General features: G+C 40.9%; 1 protein-coding gene across 6 annotated transcripts in view; it reads left to right on the top strand.

Annotated features, from left to right (window-relative positions):
- Positions 1 to 10,240: 10,240 nt before the first annotated feature.
- The window catches only part of A4GALT (alpha 1,4-galactosyltransferase (P1PK blood group)), a 41,096-nt gene continuing 28,219 nt past the window's right edge, over positions 10,241 to 23,117 (top strand). For 3 of the 6 annotated variants that reach the window (XM_063134315.1, XM_063134314.1, XM_063134312.1), the window contains exons 1-2: positions 10,241 to 10,939; positions 10,985 to 11,003. In XM_063134315.1, coding sequence (XP_062990385.1) covers positions 10,847 to 10,939; positions 10,985 to 11,003 — 112 coding nt within the window. In that variant the 5' untranslated portion in view covers positions 10,241 to 10,846. Of the gene's footprint in view, positions 10,940 to 10,984; positions 11,004 to 20,254; positions 20,411 to 23,117 lie in introns of those variants that run through there. The other 3 variants (XR_010025838.1, XR_010025837.1, XM_063134313.1) reach the window with 1 other exon arrangement.

Genomic DNA, 23,117 nt, shown 5'->3' with positions numbered 1-23,117 from the left:
TTGGTTTTCTTTGTAATTAGATAATGAGGGGTTGGGTCGTAAAAAACTGTGGTTAAAAATATTTGAAAGAAGGCTAATGAGTCTTTCATTTTTAACAGCATACTCGGGATGTTAGATTTTTTAAAGTTAAGCAACACTCTCTTATGAGGGTGTGTGCAGGGTAGCCATTCTACTTTAACTAGGTCGATGTATTTGGGGCGGGTTCGTAATAGCAGACTCAAGGAGTGAGTTATAGCCCCAAATGACCTCCACCGCCCCATGTTTAGCTTATTTCCAGTTATTTGAAGTACGACTTGGGTTATTTGAAGAATTCTACTGTGATGCTCTCCTCTGTCTTTAATTATACTCCTTCGGGTTTTTAAGGTTTGCCCCAGAGTCTTCCCACAATTATCTCCATTGATTTTAATTTACTTATCCCTCCCTGGAATAGAGAGGGACGTCTGGGTTGTAGGGCTGGAAGAATAAATCAGGTGTTCCATTGAAGAGGCACTGAGAGAATGCCTAAGTTGAGTGAGTTCATTTTCAATTTTAATTAAATGGTCAAAAATAGCTATCACTGTCTTTGCAGTCAGCAGACAATGATTAGTGACAAAATCCAGAGAAGATTCTCAGAGAGGGTGGGGCAAATTCCCTTTGCCGGCATGGGAAAAGTCTCTTACAGGGGAGTCACTCATCTCCGGGAGGTTATCTCCCTGAAAAGAATCTGTTCCCAAAGAAGGAGATTCCAGGCTGTCTGGGCCCAGGACTGAAAAGTTATTCGAGGTAAGAATTGGGCTTCTGTTACTCACGCTTCCTTTGCGAGACAGCATATCGTCAATCCTGGGTTGTTTGGAAGCTTTCGTCTGTTGATGAGCTGCCAGGCTGGTCCTGGATCTAGTGCATTTTTTGCCCATCCCATGTTGCAGGTCTTATCCAAGCCAATATGCAAAAAAGGGATTCCAGTTGTGCAACAATGGATAAAAGTTTAAAAGCCAGGAAGGATTAAAATCTGAAGGCGATTCACATATCGCTGTTAAAAAAAACCTTTGAATGCACCCAGCTCACAGCTGTCATGACCACTTGCAAGAATAGAGGTGTGGGAGTAAATAAGGGTCTAAGTAAAACAAACCATAAAAAGAGCTGTCTCTCAGAATAAAATTTAGAGCAGGCAGCCCCAGAGCTAAAACAAACACTTGTGTTCACGACGCCATCTTGGAAGCCCTCCCAATACTAATACTAATAATAATATGTATAAGAATATTACTAATACTATATGTAGGGAAATGGGACAAGAAGTGTGTATGCTTTGCCCAAACAGGATTTGTAATGCTCAATCTGTGGCTGTTGCACTTCACAAACAGTGAACACAGCACACTCACACAATAACACAGTCACACACACAGTCCAAGTAACAGAGAGAAGAAATAGAGAATAAATTCTTTTTGGTATTTTTTTGTATTTTTTTGTATATAGAAGGAAGAAGGAAGATGAAACACAGTCAGGCTTTAAGAGAGGGAAGGGTGGGGGGAACAACCAACCAACCAACCAACCAAACAAACACTCCAAAATTTAAAAATAAAGTTTATATTAAATCAAAGTAAGGGAAAAACACAGAGCAAACTAAGCAAAAAGTCAGAAAGAAGCAAAGAAACACACACACACAAGCCAAGCTAAATCCTAAATCTATCTCCAAACACAGCAGCAGCACCTCCTAACTAGCTCCTCTCCCCACGAACGCCAAAACCCACAAGATGCTAAGAGCTCAAAGCTCTGAGGGTGCCTCTGCCTTAGTCTCCCCCTCGAACGCTGGGATTGTTTGTTTGTTTTTAAATTATTTTTTATTATTATTATTATTAGTTACATTACATTAAATAAAACAACAGTGCAACCATCACCAGGACCAACTACGCCTTCATCCCTGTTCCCAAAATTGTAATATTTCTTGTACAGGTGTACATCCTTTCCCTCTTAACAAAACAAATTCCAAAAATGGTTTCCATATGATCTCAATTTCATTATAATTACATCTTCCTTTTTCTATTTTAATATTACATGTTAATTTATCATTGATGGCTATCTCCCATAGTTCTTTATACCATTCCTCAATCTGATACTCACTTTGTATCTTCCATTTCCTAGCTATTATTAATCTTGCTGCTGTTAATAAGTTCGTAATCAAATCCTTAATAGGTTGTGTGCAGTTCACCCCATCGTATATGGACAACAGTGCTACGCTCGGGGATAACTCTAAACTTATTCCAGTTATCTCTTTTATCTCTTTATACACCAATTGCCAAAAGTTTTGTACACATTTACATGTCCACCACATATGAACATAAGTGCCCACCTCCTGGCATCCTCTCCAACATAATATTGAATATTTCTTCTTGATTTGATTTAGTTTAACTGGTGTCAGGTACCACCGCCATACCAATTTATAAAAATTTTCTTTTATCCTTACTGATAAGGTTTTCAAATTCCGTGTTTCCCATATCTTATCCCATCTCTGGTTACTTATTTGAAATTTAATATCATTTTCCCATACCAATTTATAACTATCTTCCTGATCCTCTCTTGCCATCAATATTCTATATATTTCACTCGTTATTCCCTTTGTGATCAAATTCCCTTCTTTCTCTTGTCTTTGTACTATCATTTTTTCAAAACTCGTATACTCTCTAGGTTGTTTATTTTCTTTTATCCATTTCTTTACCCATTGTTCTAACTGCATATAGTTAAACCATGACAACTTTCCCCCCATCAAAATTTCTTTAATTTGATCTAACTCCTCTATTTTAACCACCCTTTCCAACCTATTTATATTCCGTTCCTTTAATACCTTCCCTACCACCTTTTTTAAATTTACTGGAAAATCCTCCATCATTACCACTGGAGTTAATGGGGAAATGGCAGGTATTAATTTTATTCTATTTTTAGCCCAAATTTCCATAATATTCTTTAATAAAGGATTCCCTATTCTTTGTAGAAATTCCTTAGTAATCCTATTAAAACAAATATTTTCTAATTCCATTTCTAATTCTTGTGTTTCAGTTTCCAACCAAGTCCTTTCACCTACTCCCAGAATACCCTCCACCACATATCTTATTTGATTAGCTATATAATATCCTTTTAGATTTGGGAGACCTAGTATCTCCTGTCTTCTGTTGTTTATACCAAACTCTCTTGTTGACCCTAGCCTTTTTATCTCCATTGCAGAAATTATTCAACATTATTTGCCACTTCTTTAACTCTGTATCCGATATTCTAATTGGCAACATTCTAAATAAAAAATTAATTTTAGGTAATATCTTCATTTTAATTAATGCTATCCTACGAAACCATGACAGTCTTATTTTCCGATACTCCTCTAATTTTATTTTAATATCCTGCCTTAATCTATTATAATTTTCTTCTTCTAACTTTCCTGCATCCCCTGTTATATATATCCCTAGGTATTTTATTTTATTTTTAACTTTCATATTCCATTTCTTCCTAACTAATTCCTGTTCTCCCTCCTCTTTATAATTAAACAACATCAGCTCTGATTTGGACCAATTTATTTGTAACCCTGTCAGTTCCCCAAACTCCTTCAAATGCTTTTGTACTTTCTCCATTTTCTCCAGCGGCTTTTGAATAGTTAATAAGGTATCGTCTGCAAACAAACTGATCTTAATTTCTTCTCTTATCCCTATCCCTTTTATACTTTCATCCTCTCTTATTGCATTTGCTAGTACTTCTATAACAATTGCGAATAATATTGGGGAAAGGGGACACCCCTGTCTAGTGCCTCGGGCTAAGGAAATTTGTTCTGTAATACCATCATTCACTATTACTTCTGCTATATTTTGCGAATATAACTGATTTATCAATCCCTTAAATTTCTCTCCAAATCCTATAGTATCTATTAACATTTTTAGTGCTGGCCATTCCACGCAATCAAAGGCCTTAAAAATATCCAAGGCTATTATACCCGCCTGCAAATTATTTTTCTTTATGTTATTTATTGTATTCAATACTCTACCACTTAAATCTGACATCTGTCTTCCTGATACAAATCCACATTGATCCTTTTTAATATATTTAAACATAAATTTATTCAACCTTCTTGCCATTATTGCTGTCAATATTTTAGCATCTTGATTTAATAAGGATATAGGTCTATAAGATCCCGGGTCTGTTAAATCTTTATCCGGTTTTGGAATTAAAATGATTATAGACTGTTCCCATGATGGTGGGGCCTTTTCTCCGTTTATTATTTGATTATATAACATCTTCAATTTTGGTATCAACATTTTTTAAAATATTTTATAATATTCTGGACCCAATCCATCCGTTCCAGGTGATTTCCCTACTTTTAAATCATCAATTATTCCCTCTATTTCGTTTTCTGTAACCGGCTGTTCCATAACCTCTCTATCTGTATCCTGTATCTTTATTTTCCAATTTTTCTCAATATAATCTTTGATCTCCTTTAAAGGCCTCTTATTTGATGTATATAACTTTTGGTAAAAATTTTGGAAGACTTGTAATTTCTCTCTCATTAAATTATGCATTTTACCTGTATTGTCTTTTATTGCCCCAATTTGGTTCTTAATTTTTTTTTATTGTGTGGATCTGGCCAACATTTTAGAATTTTTATTACTGTATTCAAAATATTCTCTTTTTAAATAAATCAGATTCCTCTGCACTTTCCCTATTTCTAAACTCTCCAATTCCTTCTTTTTTGCCTGTAACTGTGCTCCAATATATTTATCCTTCTTTTTTATATATTTTCCTTCTAACTCTATAATATTCGCCTCTAAATTTTTCCTAGCATCTTCCTGTTGTCTTTTTAATTTAGATGACTCCCTGATACCGATCCCTCTCATCACCGCCTTCATAGTGTCCCAAACTATTGCATGGGTCGATTGCCCTTTAATATTAATTTCCCATATATCTTGCATTTCTTTCTCAATTTTCCCTATTGTTTGCTTAGATTTAAAAATCCTAGTGTCTAATCTCCATCTTTTAACTACTTTATACTCTTTTTTAATTTTTATATCCATATTAATCAGTGCATGGTCTGTCACTTTAATGACCCCTATCACTGTATCTATTACTTTTGATAATAAGCTCTTTGATATAAAAAGGTAGTCTATCCTAGAGTAGGTCTTATGTACCGATGAGTAAAATGTGTATCTTCTCTCCTCCCCCTTAATCTCTCTCCAAACATCTACCATTTCTTTCCTTTTCATCCATTTATTCAAACTTGTTATATTTTTACCCCTTTCTTCTATGGTGGGGTTCGATTTATCCTTATTTTTATCCATTACCATGTTGAAATCCCCCACCATTATTATATGACCCTTTTGTATATTTTCCATTTCTTTAAACACTCTACAATAAAAGGTTGCTTGGTTTTCATTTGGGGCGTAAACATTCACCAGTGTATAATATTCATCTGCTATCTTCCCCCGAATGATTATAAATCTTCCCTTTTCATCTTTTTTTATCTCTATATCATGAAGACCACATTTCTTTGATATTATAACAGCTACCCCTCTAGACTTTAACGTTCCCTATGCTTTCTCATAAATATTCGCCCACCTTAACTTAAGCTCATTAATCCCTTCTTTAATTGGATGTGTTTCTTGCAGGAATACAATATCAGCCTTGTCTCTATTCAGTAGTGTTTCTATTCTTTTCCGTTTAATTGTTGTCCCTAGCCCTTTAACATTCAGTGATGTAACTCTTAATCTACTCTCCATATTGTTGTTGATAAAATTTAATAGTATTTGTTGGTCCCAAATAGTGTCCTACATCCCCTCCCCCCCTCTTCCTGACCCCCCTCCCCCTCCCCCCCACCATCCATACTCCTCTCCCCCTCTCTCCTCCCCGACATGGTTAGCCTCGTTCATGGATCAATCAGATCCACAGGGGGGGGGGGGAGAAGCTTCTCCAAAGTCCCCAGCAGCAGCCATCTTCTTCTCCTGGTCAATATGTCTCTCATCTCCTAAAGTTATTGTCTTTAATATGTGTCTTCTACTCCTGCCAGGTGAGTTCAGCAATGGAATGAGAGGGGCGGGGCTACTTGTGTTCCTGCTTTCCCTCAACAGCATGACAGCAAGCTTATAAACCAACATCCCCTGTACCTCACCATTAAAAATAAAATAAAATGCATGGCTTTTAAAAGAAAAAGATGAAAGCCAGTTAGGAAGCTAAGATGGGCCCTTATGGGTATGGGCACTGTCATGAGTTTTGCATGTATACCTTTCTGTCTCCTGGACTAAAACGAGTAATGTGTTGAAAATTTCTCCCGCATTTTGTTCGACCGTTTTCATTCAGTTTATTTATTTATCCTTTTATTTCATTCCTATGATGCCCAATAGCTGAAGCTCTCTGGAGGGTTCACCAAACTAAAACAGTTTGGTAAGAAAAAGAAATTGCATTCAAAAAGACGTTCAACAGAAAAGATTTTTTGATGGAGAAATTCTACAGGGTTGGATTCAGGTTTCTTGTGCTTAGCTAACTTAGGAGGTGACTGAGCACGAGTGCGCTGTCTTTCATTGTACAATCATCCCTCCATCAGTGTGTAGCCTCCTCAGATTCCTGTGTTTTGGTTAACGTCCAGGGGGAAAAGCATAGGGCTTTTTCAGGTTTATTTATTTATTTATTACACTTACATACCGCTGCCATAGCCAGGGCTCTCTGGGCGGTTTACAGAAATTCTAAAATTAAGATAAAAAAGAGTATACAAAATTTAAAATTCTAAAACACAGAACATACACACATTTTGTCTTTTTTGCTAAGTGTAAGCTGCTCTGAGAGCCTTTTTTGGCTGAGGAGCGGGGTATAAATATGATAAATAAATAAATAAAGCATTAAAAACCGTTAAAAAAACTAAACATGTGGGTGATTAGGATGTGCTGCCGTATGCCTGGGCAAAGAGGAAAGTCTTAACCTGGCGCCGGAAAGATAGCAGCGTTGGCGCCAGGCGAGCCTCGTCAGGGAGATAGTTCCAGAGTCTGGGGGCCACCACCAAAAAGGCCCTGTCCCTCGTTGCCACACTCCAAGCCTTTCTCGGAGGAGGCACCTGGAGGAGGACCTTAGATGTTGAACGTAGTGACCGGGTATATTCACATCAGGAGAGGTGTTCCATCAGGTATTGTGGTCCCAAGCTGTGTAAGGCTTTATAGGTCAAAATCAGCACCTTGAATTGGGCTTGGAAACATACAGGCAGCCAGTGCAAGCGGACCAGAGCAGGTGTTATATGGTCAAACCTTCTGGTTCCTGAAATCAATCTGGCCGCTGCATTTTGCATGAGCTGCAGCTTCCGAACTGTCTTCAAAGGCAGCCCTACGTAGAATGCATTGCAGTAATGTAACTTGGAGGTTACCAGAGCATGGACAACTGAAGCCAGGTTATCCCTGTCCAGATAGGGGCGTAGCTGGGCCACCAACTGGAGTTTGTAAAAGGCACTCCGTGCCACTGAGGTCACCTGAGCCTCAAGTGACAATGATGGATCTAAAAGAACCCCCAAGCTACAAACCTGTTCCTTCAGGGTGAGTGCAATCCAATCCAGAACTGGTAGAACACCCTCCCCATCCTGTCAGCGGAATCACCTACTAACAGCATCTCAGTCTTGTCTGGATTGAGTTTCAGTTTATTAGCCCTCATGAAGAAGGGAGGCTGTGGAGCAATGGAGAGCAATGGAGATATTTTAATAGAAAGAACACACGCACACACACAGAACACCCTCAGCTGCCTCCCAGTACTGAGATGAGCTCAAAAACGCCACAAAAAATATAAAACACCCTGAGAATGAAGGCAGGCCCTCATCTTTATGGTGGTGCATTGGTGCCACAAGGCACCTTGTGCCCGCACTTGTGTTCCTTCTTGACACCTGCACGAGAAGGAAGGCAAGTGCAAACTTCCCCAGTGTTTAAAAGTAAAAACAACAACAAGAGGGAGAGAGGAAGGGGCCGTTTCCCCCTTTTAATTTTGTTATCGGTATCTCTGCAGCTGCACAGATACACATAATAAAAATAAAAATAAATGGGGTGGGGGAGGAACAGGCAGCCAGAGGGAAGACGTAAGGAGAGGGGGCAGGAACTCAGGTCAAACTACTTCTCCTCTCCTTCTTCTGGCTGCCTGTTCCTTCCCCCCATTTCTTTTTATTTTTATTATCTGTATCTGCGCAGCTGCAGAGATACCGATAACAAAATTAAAAAGGGGGGAGGAACAGCCCCATTCCTCTCCTCCCCCTCCCCATTTTTTACTTTTTTTACTTTTACAGGTGAGGGCCTGCCTATGGCTACCAATCAGGGGTCGCCATGGGCTCTGCTGCCAAAAAAGTGAGGGCAAGTGCCTGAGATTTTTGGAGCAGAGTTTCCAGGGTTTGCCCCCGGATGGCTTTGCAATGGCGGCTGCGTCATGTAGATGATGTGCCGCTACTGCAAAGCCACTCGGGGCAAACCCTTCATGTAGATATGCCCCAAGAGGTAAGCAGCTCAGACCTTCAAGGACATGGTAGAAGCATCATTTGAGATGCCAAAAGGCAAAGAGGAACCTGATAGACCTTGCCACAAGATGGCTGTCTGTTTAGTTCCTTCTCTCTTTACTTTTTGCCACTCATTTAAGACATTTTTATTCTAGCAGGCATTTAATCTGTTGAATTATTTGATCTCTTGACTTGGAGGTTGATTTAAACTGCTGCGAATTGTTTTAACCTCATTTGCAAGCTGTTCTAGCATGTTTAACATGTTTTTTTAGAAGCCGTGCCCTCTTTTGTATCTGGTCAAGAGGGCAGCTTTAACTGTTTTGATGAAGACGGAAATTCACCAGGTGCTGCATGCTTACAAATGACAACTGACTGTTGAAATTCCCTTTTAAATACAACTGTTGAAGATACAGGAGCCCTGTCCTCCTTTTCATATGGTCACCCTATTTGATCACTGCTGGTGCTTGATGTTCAGTTCAATCCAAGGCATGTCTACTCAGAAGTAAAATCCATTGAGTGCAGTGAGTCTCACTCCAATAACTAGCTTGAAGGTGTGTGTGAATTTGTTTGTAGTTTTCTCTGGTACTCTGTGTATTTAGGGACCATGGCTCCCATGAAGGTTATTGGTGGGAGATTTCATAGAATCATAGAATAGCAGAGTTGGAAGGGGCCTACAAGGCCATTGAGTCCAACCCCCTGCTCAATGCAGCAATCCACCCTAAAGCATCCCTGACAGATGGTTGTCCAGCTGCCTCTTGAATGACTCTAGTGTGGGAGAGCCCACAACCTCCCTAGGTAACTGATTCCATTGTCGTACTGCTCTAACAGTCAGGAGGTTTTTCCTGATGTCCAGCTGGAATCTGGCTTCCTTTAACTTGAGCCCGTTATTCCGTGTCCTGCACTCTGGGAGGACCGAGAAGAGATCCTGGCCCTCCTCTGTGTGACAACCTTTTAAGTATTTGAAGAGTGCTATCATGTCTCCCCTCAGTCTTCTCTTCTCCAGGCTAAACATGCCCAGTTCTTTCAGTCTCTCTTCATAGGACAGATACTAAAACAAATGTCAGTACTTGCCCATAGGGAATGTGTACTTGCCCATAGAGAAACCATAGTTGCCCATAGGGAAACATAGGATAGGAAAAAATTACCTCCCCGTAGGAAAATCATGCTTGCTCATAGGGAAGAAGGAAAGGAAAGGAACCTCTCGTGCAAGCACTGAGTCATTACTGACTCTTGGAGGGACGCCAGCTTTCGCTGACGTTTTCTTGGCAGGCCTTATAGCGGGGTGGTTTGCTGTTGCCTTCCCCGGCCATGATTACCTTTCCCCCGGGTACTCATTTTACTGACCTCGGGAGGATGGAAGGTTGAGTCGACCCGAGCCGGCTGCTTGAGAACCAGCTTCCGCTGGGATTGATCTCAGGCCGTGGGGAGAGTTTCGGCTGCAGAAACTGCTGCTTTACCGCTCTGCGCCACATGAGGCTCTGCTCATAGGGAAACAGGATAGTAATTGCACATAAGGAAATCATCCCTGCCCATGGGGAAACAAAAGGCAGTGTTTGCCAGTAGAGAAACCATCCTGGGGTTGGTTGTAGTTAAGGGAGATCCCCACAACCACCAAGTGCTGAAAGCAAAGGGAAACCTAATGTATCCCCTGTATCATTTCCATCCCATAGACATAAACCTTCCACCCACAGTCTTTCTTTTGTAGAAGTCTGTAATCCAATGCTTGGGTGCAGGACCTTCCTCACTAAGAATGGGACACTTCTGTTGGTTTAGAATTGTTGCGGAATTTTAGCTGGTTCTTTTGCTATGCCCATAGGTATGAGAAAATGGCCTATCATCCTTAGCTATAGTTCATAAAGTTCATGGCTTCCTGTTCCTTTAAACCTTGTTTTAATGCTGCAATTGCTTTTGCTTTTAGAGTTAAGTTGATGCAGAAACTATGTGACAACATAGGCGTTGTCCACCCCGGCAGTCAGAGGGTGGAGGATGCCTGCAAGGAAAGATAACCAAGAAAATAACAGATAGAGATGTTTTTCTGTTTTTCTGTAACTGTGATATCTTCTAGTCAGAGAAGCACTCATACTCTGTACATGCCTAAATGCTTAGCTTCTTATTGGTTGTTGCATTTTCAGAACTGTATTATGATTGGTGAGAAAGTTCTGCCATGGTATCTAAGTGGAATTGACTCTATAAATATGTTGACATTTCCTGAAATTATTGGGCAGTTTCCTCAGACTGCCACCTTGCAGCGCCACCTGCTCGTAATAAACCTTCTAAGGAGAGAGAAATTGTGTCTTGAGAGTCTTTGACCACCACTCAGCGAACCACACAGGAACCCGTGGTTTCGGGTTCCGCCACAGAATGCAATGCTAACATGAGGAATGGCAAATGAGCAATATTCAAAAACCAGTGGGAGAATATTTCAGCCTCCCATTCTGGACCAAACTAACTTCAAAGCAGGCACCAGGCGGAGGCACCAGGCAAGCCCCCCCCCGCTTCCCCACTTACCTGCGTCTGCTCTCTGCCGCCGTGATGGAGGCAGCAGGTAAGGAGACTGATGGGGGGCGGGTGCGGGTCTGAAGTGCAGAGGTGGACTGAAGCTTTGAAGCCAATTGGCTTCAGCTTTGGGCTGCCTTGGCCTTCACCCGAACCACCTTAGATCCGGTTCAGAAGGGACTGAACCACCGTGATCCACTTTGGATTCGGGGTTCGGATCTGAGGTGGTGCACAGCCCTACTTCAAAGGGCAATTAGAGTGAGAGACAGCTGAGTTACAATTCATCAATAGATTCATCAAGAGGATAAAGGTTATTATTATTATTATTATTAAAAAACCAAAACTACTCATGTTAATTGGATTCCTTTCCGTGCCCTACATGGCAGGACATTTGTGTTATCAGCATCAACTGCTTTGTCAATGGCCACTCTTAAAGCGATTGTCACTGTCAGTAGTTCCTGCATGTAATTTCCCTCTGACAGCACTGTTTACAGTCTTTTCCTTCCACCACATATACTGTATAATTTAAATAACCTGAAATTCTCAATAATACTTCATGCATCGGGCAAACTCAAGCCTAGGCCAGAATAAATTTGTCTTTAAGGAGCCCGTGCCAGCATTCGTGACTCTAAGAAATCCAGTTGTACTAACGATTCTGGAGGACAAGAAAATAGGTAGGAAGTTGAAGTCCAGAACCTCCAGAGCAATGTCCATGTTCCATGTCCAGGGCCAACTAGACCAAGCAGAGCTGTGTGGTCTCCATGCATGGATGAGATGAGAGGTTTCAATTTGTGAGCCGCTGTGAGAACTTCAGACCAGCTTAGTCTGTATAAAAGATTTGGGCTCCGCTTGAACTGCAATGTAATTAGACTGCTGGTGCTTAGCTTCAAAGATGCTGTGACCAGTGGAGGCTGGTGACTCTGATTTCATTGGGGATGTGTCTCCATTCTTGGTTTGGCTTAGAACCAGCCAGAACATTAAATGAGCTATCCAAGGTGCTGAACCCACAGAATTCAGCACTTTTGACAGCTTCTTTATAGCTCTGGCTGATTCTGACTGAAACCCAGAATGGATTCACAGCCCCACCAAAATGTGGATAGGGAATGTGGATATGGAGACCTTTTTCTCCCTCTCTCAAAATACTAGAACCCGATGGGGTCCTCCCATGAAGCTGGTTGGTGGGAGATCCAGGACAAATAACAGGAAGGACTTCTTCACACAGCACATAGTTAAATTATGGAACTCACTTCCACACGATGTAGTGATGGCCACCAATTTGGAGGGCTTTAAAAGGGGGTTGGATAAATTCCTGGAGGTAACGGCTATCAACGGCTACTAACCCTGATGGTTGTGTGCTATCTCCAGTATTCGAGGCAATAAGCCTGTGTGCACCACTTGCTGGGGAACATGGGTGGGAGGGTGCTGTTGCACCATGTCCTGCTTGTTCATCCCTGGTTGATGGCTGGTTGGCCACTGTGTGAACAGTTTGCTAGACTAGATGGACCCTTGGTCTGATCCAGCAGGGCACTTCTTACATTCTTGTTGTTGTTTATTCATTCAGTCGCTTCCAACTCTTCGTGACTTCATGGACCAGCCCACGCCAGAGCTTTCTGTCAGCCATTGCCACCCCTAGCTCCCCCAAGGTCAATTCTGTCACCTCCAGAATATCATCCCTCCATCTTTCCCTTGGTCGGCCCCTCTTCCTTTTACCTTCCACTTTCCCTAGCATCAGCCTCTTCTCCAGGGTATCCTGTCTTCTCATTATGTGGCCAAAGTACTTCAGTTTTGCCTTTAATACCATTCCCTCAAGTGAGCAGTCTGGCTTTATTTCCTGGAGTATGGACTGGTTTGATCTTCTTGCAGTCCAAGGCACTCTCAGAATTTTCCTCCAGCACCACAGTTCAAAAGCATCTATCTTCCTTCGCTCAGCCTTCCTAATGGTCCAGCTCTCACAGCCATAGGTTACTACAGGGAATACCATTGCTTTAACTATACGGACCTTTGTTGTCAGTGTGGTGTCTCTGCTCTTAACTATTTTATCAAGATTTGTCATTGCTCTCCTCCCAAGAAGTAAACGTCTTCTGATTTCCTGGCTGCGGTCAGCGTCTGCAGTAATCTTTGCGCCCAGAAATACAAAGTCTGTCACTGCCTCCACGTTTTCTCCCTCTATTTGCCAGTTATCAATCAAGCTGGTTGCCATAATCTTGGTTTTTTTGAGGTTTAACTGCAACCCAACTTTTGCACTTTCTTCTTTCACCTTCGTCATTCTGATTGCACTTTATATTTTTCTTAGAAGCACAATTTTACATTTGAGTTCTTTAAGAAGTCTTTGGTACATGATGACATGTTCATTTTGATTTGTCAGATAGCCCTGGAGCGTCATTTCTTGTCCTACCTATGTGTAGTTCTTCAGGCATTCTCTTTGAAAAAGGGATTCAGGCATAAGTATCTGTGTCCAGCATCCTCCAAAGTGAAAACTTGCACAACGCATTCGTGGAACTCTTTTGCAAAGTCCATGAACTCCTTTTTCACAAACTTCGTGAACCCCTATTTCACATCTTTATCAGCTGATGAATCAACCGCCCTTCCTGTCTGGTTGCAGTTCCTGTCTTGAGCATAACCTTCTAGAGCATAACTTGGTCATAGTGTTTTGTAATACTGTGTAGATACTTTCCTGGCAGGAAGATACACTGCCTCCACGTTTTCTCCCTCTATTTGTCAGTTATCAATCAAGCTGGTTGCCATAATCTTGGTTTTTTTGAGGTTTAACTGCAACCCTGCTTTTGCACTTTCTTCTTTCACCTTCGTCATAAGGCTCCTCAGCTCCTCCTCGCTTTCAGCCATCAAAGTGGTGTCATCTGCATATCTGAGATTGTTAATGTTTCTTCCTGTGATTTTAACTCCAGCCTTGGATTTGTGAAGCCCAGCACTTCACATGTTGTGTTCTGCGTACAAGTTGAATAGGTAAGGTGAGAGTATACAACCCTGCCGTACGCCTTTCCCAATCTTAAACCAGTCCGTTGTTCCGTGGTCTGTTCTTACCGTTGCTACTTGTTTGTTAAACAGATGCTTCAGATTCCTTACATTCTTTTGTACTTAAAATTAAAGTCACCCGCCTCCACAGCATATAAACAGACTTCTTAGGGGGCACAACTGGCAGGAGTTGGGGAGCATCTGGTTCATAACAGCTCATCCTTAAGAGATGATAGTGTAATTATTTCAGATAAAATATCAGCCATTTGCAAAAGACCAATGGATCATAGGAAAAAAGGGCACATCAAAAGGACACTTGGACAGTAATGCATGGTATATGTTTTTACATGCGAATGTTAGAAGGCTCCCAGCCATGATAGAGGGTTTGTTTTTAAAGAGGTCATAAATATAATAGGCCTATCTGAAATCTGGTGGAACAGAGTGCACCAGCATGGGATGGTTGTAGAAATATCAGGGAATGGGGGTGCTCTGCATGTCAAAGGAAACAAAAGACGAGGCTTGAGGTCTATCTAGTCCAGCACTCTGGACAGTGGCCATTATAAGAAGAGATGAAACCTAAAAGTGCCAGAATCAAAACACGTTTGATTCATTCCAATGTGTTTGGAGTCGGATAGCCAGGGCTGTCTTAACAGCATTATAGGCCCCCGGGCAAAGCAGTGCACTGGGCCCTGCCTACACAACCACTCACAGGAATAAAAATGTAAATGATCAATAAAATAAACTTATATTTATTGGTACTGTGGCGTTACACCCCACAAGTCAATTCCAAATGTATGTCTGCAGTTTGTAAGTCTGTGGTTTTTAGAATGTTGGCCTGAGTGGGCAGAGTTAGAATGTCTTGGGAGTGGGGAGGAGTGATATATAAGGGCATGACCGAGGGGATTGAGAGTTTCTTTTCAGGGAGCTTTTCAGGGAGACTTGTTAGGTACTCTTTGAGTCTGTAGTGCTCTCTGTATTTATGGTACTTAAGTTTTGGGAAATTTGAGAGTCAGTGTAGTGAGTGGTGTCTTTAGAGTGTGGTGTGCACGTAGTGGAAGTATATTAATCAATACTGATAATAAAGAAAGTTCAAGAGTGATTGTGTGAGAAAAAGGAAAGCGCGAATGTGAGAGTGACAGGATTGTATGGAAGGTTTCAAAAAGGTTTTTAAATGTTGTTATTTGAAACAAAGCTTATGAACTTTTAAAAATAAATTTTGATTGTTTGTTTTAAAACTACCACAAAAATCCCACGTGTCTGTTTGGCATTTATCATCTTAAGTTTACACATTCAGCACCCACTCTGACAATCATTCACCTCAGCAGATATAACTCACAGCACATTATTATATATATTAAAATCCATTCTCCAATTTAAACCGCTTTCTCCACATAGTTTGGAGGAAGGTGGGTTTTATCCCTTGCCTCAGGCGTATCAAGCGCTGGTGCTTGGCTTGAGCAGGGAGTAGCCTCGGCCGGGTCTGGTGTTCAGAGCCTGTATTGCCCCATAAGAAGTGGTGGTAGTGGTAAGGTCTGGTGTTCAGAGCCTGTGTCGTGGCAGGTACCTCCAACAAAATCAGTGTTTTGACATTAAAAAACCTGTGCCGTACAGCAAAAATTAATCAATACAAACGTTTGGACAATGTAACATGAGCCTTGAACTTGAAAAACGAAAAAATCAACATAAAAATGGTATTTATTAGTTGGTAAGTCATACTGACGGAGATGGCACAGGCGCACAGTATGAAATTACTATGAGTTATTTATTATTGATCCATTGTTCAACACAAACATTTGAGAAATTTCTTTGCAGAGAATTCCTTTATAATTGGCTTGAAGTCAATGGTCTTCAGGATGTCATTTGCCATACACATGAGTGAAAGCCAGTTCAAACGCTGCTGCCCCATTGTGCTGCGAAGCTGATTTTTTTATAAGTGTCAGTCTTGAAAATGAACGTTCTCTTGCGCAGTTGGTCACCATCATGCACATGAACACTCTGAGTGCAGTTTCAACATTGGGAAACACAGATGTCAAGTTATTCAAAATTATTTTTCTGTACAATGCAGGGAGAGTATCACAATTTTCATCAAGAACGATGTATTGCTTGAGATGCTCACATTCATTTAAAAGGTCACCATGATCAAGGTCTTTGTGGTTTGTGTGGTCTGTGCATAGATTAGCGTGGGGCCCCTGGGCAACTGCCCAGTGTGCTCATGCATTAAGATGGCACTGACGGTGGTGCTGGCTAAACAAAGCAGTCTGTGGCACTCTCTCAGTGCATCTTAGGGTCTAACTACATGGAAATAACTTGTGTTGATAATTCCTTACGGTAAGGAGAAGGTGAGGGGCTGGGCTGGGCTGTCAGAACTGGGACCAGGGTGGGTGGGTTGTTGGGGTGAAGTTGAGCCTTTTCTCAGACACTGCAATTCTGATGAATCCAAGGAGCATCTTTCAGGGAGAGATCTTTATTCATTTGTTTATTTATTGCACTTTTATACCACCTAATAGCCGAAGCTCCCTGGGCAGTTCACAGAAATTAAAACCATTCAAAGTATAAGACTAACAGTATAAAAACATGATATAAAATACAATATAAAAGCACAACCGGGATAAAATCAGCAGCAGTGCAGAAATACAAATTTAAAATACAAACTTAAAACAGGTCATAGCATAGTCATCTTTGTCATGACTATGGCATGGGGGGAAAGGGTTCACCCCCTCTCCACCCCCCCATGGTGCTGAACTGCAAAGCCTGACCCACCCCCACCTCCTCTGGCCGAAAGTTTAAAAAAAGAGGGCGAGGAACACCCAGGAGGATGCCAGCGTGGCCAATGAGCAGAGTCAAGGAAGGTATTAAAGACACTCAGGTGGGATAAGCAACCTGGTGCCCTCCAGATTTTTGTAAGACAAACTCCCAGAATCCCTGGTCATTAGCTTTGTTGGCTGAGGCTTATGGGAGCTGTAGTCCAAAACATCTGGAAGATACCAGGATGCTGATTCCTGCCCTAAGGCTTCCTTCCTTCTTTCCCCCACCCCATTTAAAATAAATAAATAATGGAGTTATTTTTCAACAAAGGGGAACAAATAAAAGTACACTTTGGCATAACAAATGTAAAAGAATGATCAGGTATAGAGGATATTGCAACAAAGCAAAACCCCATTGGGTTGCACTGGTGGTTGCTTTGCACTATCAGAAAGCCCTGCTCCCCATGGAAGAAGAACCACTTGATTTTCCCAGAGCTGCTGCAGCCCTCTGCTGTGTTCCATACTGATCTGAAGACCCCCCAACTCTCAGGAACAGCTCTTGCAGGGAAGACATGGAGGTCTGAGGTGCATCGGGTGGGTGGGTTGGGGTTGGTGAAAATTGGGTGCCCGGCATGGTGTGAAGAGAAGCGCCTTCCAATCTCACAAAGCCACCATTGGATACAGCTCAATAATAAACAATAATAAACAGGAAAGCAGCTGGGCAAGGGGCTGACTGATAGAAAGAACCAAGGAGTGAAAGTAGTATTACAGGAGACCGGGGAGGAGACTGCAGAGAACCAGACATTTTTGCATTGGTATTCGCTGAAGGAGATATTATTCTTGCTTCTCAAACCATTCCACCTCCCCTTCCCCTACTCCCAGTAGGGAGTATGAAGAACCCTGTTTAAGAAATGACTTTCTAGGGCTTATCAGAAGGTTCAGCTGGGACCTTATGGAATCTAGTCCTCCTAGATAAGGAGGAAACTCCCACCATGTGGAGTAAGGTCTGCTTTTGTACACATGGGAGATACGGCAGGCACACACAGAATTAGTATTATAGTGTCTGTGCAAATATAGACCAGGAATTTCAAAAAGAAAATGTCTTTCTACGATGCACCCTGGAGATTGAAGGGCAGTTTCAACAGGTACCAGTGTGGTTGGGGATGGTGGAGTGTTTTGTGGAAGAAATATGACTGTTGAGTGATCCCAGAGAAGCCATTATTAGAGGGAAGCTGAACAATGCCATATGAGGAGCAATGAAAATAACTGAACCATGATGCCAGGGGCTATAATCCACATGGGTGTAGCCATAAAATACAGAGGAAATGAATACACGTATTTTATAATATTGTGTTAGAATAAAAGTTATCTCAGATTTGTAAAAGGAAATGCTTCGCGGAAATGATTGGAAGGACTTCTTCACACAGCGCATAGTTAAATTATAGAACTCACTACCACAAGATGTAGTGATGGCCACCAATTCGAAGGGCTTTAAAAGGGGGTTGGATAAATTCCTGGAGGTGAAGGCTATCAATGGCTACTAGCCCTGATGGTTGTGTGCTATCTCCAGTATTCGAGGCAGTAACCCTGTGTGCACCAGTCACTGGGGAACGTGAGTGGGAGGGTGCTATTGCACCATGTCCTGCTTGTTCATCTCTGGCCGATGGCTGGTTGGCCACTGTGTGAACAGAATGCTGGACTAGATGGACCCTTGGTCTGATCCAGCATCAGGGCACTTCTTATGTTCAAAATGTCAATAGACTAAACAAGACTGAATTCTTGTACTGGCTTCGGTGCAAATTAAGGCAAAATGAGCCATCTACAGAAAGAGTGGAATTGCTTGACATATTTATATGCATCACACAAATATTTTATTTGCAAAACCAGAGTAACATCATGCAAAGTTCTCTGGCGATCACCAGTGCATAGATTTCATTATATTTAGTGGTATATAAATATCACAAATAAATAAATAATCATGGTCAAACTATGTTACACACCCACGGACACACAGTGACACACTATCCATTGTAAACCTTATAATGGATTTGGTTCTTTGTATTGTTCCAATCAGTCCGCTTTTCCGAGTAATGAGAGGTTCCAGGGATGCAGGGCTTACCCAGGTTTGGTTCCCTTTGGAAGGAGATAGCTGAAGGCTGCCTGGTGTTTTGCAGTATTATTTACGAATGTACAGGTCAGCTGAGGGTAGGTGGAAGCACACCATGGACTGCCAAATTCCACAGCTCCCACAAAGCAGCTATTCTGCCTCTCCACATGCCCAACTCAGTTCTCTGTGTCTGTTCATGTCTGGCTCACATTTGGTCACTGTCATCTATTATTTGTCCTTACATCTTTACACAGATATTGAGATCACATCAACTGGAAGGGCAGAGCGTTATCTCTCACAGGTATTTCCTTGCCCTTCAGAAGGTTGGTGGAAGACCAGCTATTGAGGACAATCAGCCAATTTAGCACATTTTCTTTTTTGGGGTGGACTGGGGGGGACTATTAAGGCAGTCTCCAGAAGTGCATAGGCTTCCATTAACCCTTTCCAGCTGACCATTCCAATCTTATAATCATATGATAGAATAACTGCAATTCAACAATATTCAGCAATGTGAGGCTGGGGGTGAAACAGAAGCACTGTGCTGGTATTCTGTGCCCAAGTACATGTTGGAAAATCACACTCTGAACCAGAGTTGAGCAGAAGTAGCAGCGGCTCTCAGTTTAGGACGCAGCAAAGACTCAATGAGGCAAAGGATTCTTTGTAAGTTAAAAGCAAATCCTTTACTGACAGTTGAAATAATTTAGTTATGGCAGCACATATACAAATACTCACAGACGATCAATACATAGCATCATACATCAAGATGGGGTAAGATGAAGGAATAAAAAGCATGAAAAACACAGCTACTTATATAGGCAGTCCTGTACAATGATGCAATCACTAATTGATTAATTGCAGAAAAATGCTTCCATACAATAATTAAATAATTCAATAAGTGTCCAGCTGAGACCTTGACATTTAAGGGAATTGCACGTTCTGCTGACTCCTCATTTTCTTCAGGTCTCCAGATAATTGTAAAAATAGTGGAAAAAGAAAAACCAGATACAATGTAGGATCCAACAGTACATACACATGTGTAGTGGAGTCAAGATGCACCCTCACTCTCCTCATTTAGCCTCTAGCAAAGACTTCCCCAACCGGTGCTCTTCAGATGAGGATGATGGGAGTGGTTATCTACCCCACTGGAAGGGAACCAAAGTTAAAAACCAGAGGAGCAGGGGAACAGAAATGAGGGATGTGTGAGAATTTTGTGTGGTCTATATTTCAAGGCAAACTGACCAGATTTGCAGCTTCTGGATGAATGTGTGGATTAATACACATTAAGGTTTGAATTTTGCAGTTCTCCTAATTTTGTGATGCCATTCTTGGTTCGAAAACATAGCTGCCCCGAGTGCCATGTTTTGGGAAAAAAAGCAGGGTATAAATAAAATAAATAAATAAACGAACAAGCAGGTAACAAAACACGTATAAAATGCACATTTAAATTCATTTTTTTGTGTGCATTTCCCCACACAGATTAATGAGGAAATGGAACGGAATTGATCTAAGAGTGAACAAATGCGAAACAGACGTGAACCAGAAATAGACTGATCTGGTGATCCTTGAAACCTGAAGAACTGCATAGTGCACATGTGTGCATACTAACAGTTTAAGAAGGTATCATCTCAAGAGGTAAAGAAATGGGGGCAGTATTTTATAGGAATGATAAAAGGACATTGTCCATAGACAACAAGGTGTATGTATAAACGTTACCTTCTCTTTCCAGTGCTCCTAAAAGTGCAGGAAGACTGGAGTGTGGTTTGTAGCATCTGTCCATGTGCACACTTGTCAAAATTTAAAAGAAAATAAATCCACCTCCCATTCAATAGTTCTTCGGGAGAAACACACCATTATCTATTTAACATGTTGGGAACCACTTGTGAAGTGTAAAACACAATCATTGTGATCTCATAGGGTGACTTTTGCTACCTAAGGGTTCAATTTCATCATGTTCGAATTTATCTAATTTAACATCAATTGAAGGAAAACTTTAGAAATAAATGTGTATATACTTATCGTTTATCAGCTTAATACATTTCTTATTTTATTAGTGCAAATACTGGGTTTAAAGTATGTTAGCACTTAAATAATTAATATTGGAATCTAAATAAATAGATAGCTGGAGAGACAGGAACACCCCCCCCAACTCTTGCTATATCTGGCTGTCTGGGGATGATGGGAGTTGTAGGACTTTTTCCTGTCTAAAAAGGAAAAAGATGGCACCCTAAATATTTTTAAATTGTAATAATAACAAGAACAATAATGCTGATGCTACATTAGAAAGCTCAGTATACTGGTAACATCATAACTGTTAGCCCATATATATCAGAAAATGGTAAACTAAAAATGAAAAGATACATCAGGGTTCAGGAGGTTTCCTGTTTCTCCGGCTATCTATTTCCCTGACTTCCTCAAGGCTGTTTGTCCTATTAAAAAAAGAAAAAAAATACTCAGGTGGCAGGGAGTTGCCAGTCCTTAGGATGGGACTCTTGTGCCTGAGGTTTTTTTTTTATTATTATTATTAATTATTTTTTTTATTTTGACACATAAAATAAACATCTTACAAAAAAGAAACAACAACACAACATACTTCATACATTTTGAATAAATGTTGATTACATATATATTGAGTAGATATTAACTATAACCTATCCTATCATTACAAATATAATCTTTCTTAACATATAAGTGCACCCTCCACCTCGGGATCTATTCCTGCTTCCAAAATCTCATGCTTTCTTCCACTGGCGGTTTCCCACTTCCCTTAGAAAACACAAATATTAGGAATTGTTTCCAAATTGCTTCAAATTCATTTATTTTCGTTATACCTTTCCTCCACTTAATATCACAAGTCAATTTATCATTAATAGCTATATCCCAAACTTCTCTATACCACTCTTCAATAGAATATTCCCCCTGAATCTTCCAGTTCCTAGCTACCATCAATCGTGCTGCAGTCAGCAAACTCGATATCAATTCTTTAATTTCTTTTCCACATTTTAAGTCTTCAAATAGTGACAGTAATGCAATATTTGGTGTTTGTTCTATTTTCATTCCCACTATTTCTTCAATTTCAAAAAACACCATCTTCCATAATCTTTGTACATATTTGCATTCCCACCACATATATAAATACGTTCCTTTTTCCCCACAACCTCTCCAACAGTTTGCTGAATGCTGATCATTTATCTTATTCAATCTAATCGGGGTTAGGTACCACCTCCACAAAATTTTAAAATAATTCTCTTTTATTCTCACTGACATACTTCTCAACACTCTTTGTTTCCACAGTCCCTCCCAGCTCTGTTGTCCTATTTGTACTTTCAAATCTGTCTCCCAAACCATTTTTCCTGAGCTATCCATTAGCTCCTTTTCTAACAATATTTTATATATTTCGCTCATTAACCCTTTTAAGACTATACTTCCTCCTTTACCTTTTTCCTTATTTACTATTAACTCCTCAAACTTTGTCATATCTCTACAAACTCTATTTTCTTTAATCCACTTTTTATTCCATTGTTCTAGTTGCCTATACTCTAACCAAGATAATTTTTTCTGCTTTAACAACTCTTCCATATCTTCTCTTGTATTTATATCTCTTAACCAATCCTTTAATTTCATTTTATTTTTCTCTTTTAATATTTTGCTTAATCTACCCTTCAGTTCCTCTGGGAAGTTCTTTAACATTATTACCGGTGACAAGGGAGAGTTGCTCGGAAGCAGCTTCCCTTAAAATTTACTCCAAATTTCCCATTGAGACCTCAGGAGTGGATTATCTATACTTTCAACCCACTTCCTCCCTCCTTCCTTAAAAAAAAACATTTTCCAAACTCATCTCTACATTACATGTAGTTTCTCTCGGCTGGACTACTGCAACCTTCTTCTCTCTGGCCTTCCTTCGTCTCACATCAGTCCGCTGGTCTCTGTCCACCACTCTGCCGCTAAGATCATCTTCCTGGCCCGCCGCTCTGACCATGTCACTCCACTTCTGAAATCTCTTCATTGGCTTCCAATTCACTCCAGAATCCAATATAAACTTCTCCTGCTGACCTTCAAGGCTCTTCACGGTCTAGCTCCTCCCTATCTCTCCTCTCTCATCTCACACTATCGCCCCGCTCGGGCTCTCCGCTCCTCTGATGCCATGCTTCTCGCCTGCCCAAGGACCTCCACTTCCCTTACTCGGCTTCGTCCTTTTTCTTCTGCTGCCCCTTACGCCTGGAACGCTCTTCCAGAACACTTGAGAACTACAAACTCAATCACTGCTTTTAAAACTCAGCTAAAAACTTTTCTTTTCCCTATAGCCTTCAAATATTGAGTTTGTTCTGACTCTATACTATTA

The sequence above is a fragment of the Elgaria multicarinata genome, chromosome 9 (genome assembly GCF_023053635.1).
Source record: "Elgaria multicarinata webbii isolate HBS135686 ecotype San Diego chromosome 9, rElgMul1.1.pri, whole genome shotgun sequence".
Classification (NCBI taxonomy): domain Eukaryota; kingdom Metazoa; phylum Chordata; class Lepidosauria; order Squamata; family Anguidae; genus Elgaria; species Elgaria multicarinata.
The sequence above is the reverse complement of the archived record's forward strand: the minus strand, read 5'-3'. Positions and strand labels throughout refer to the sequence as shown.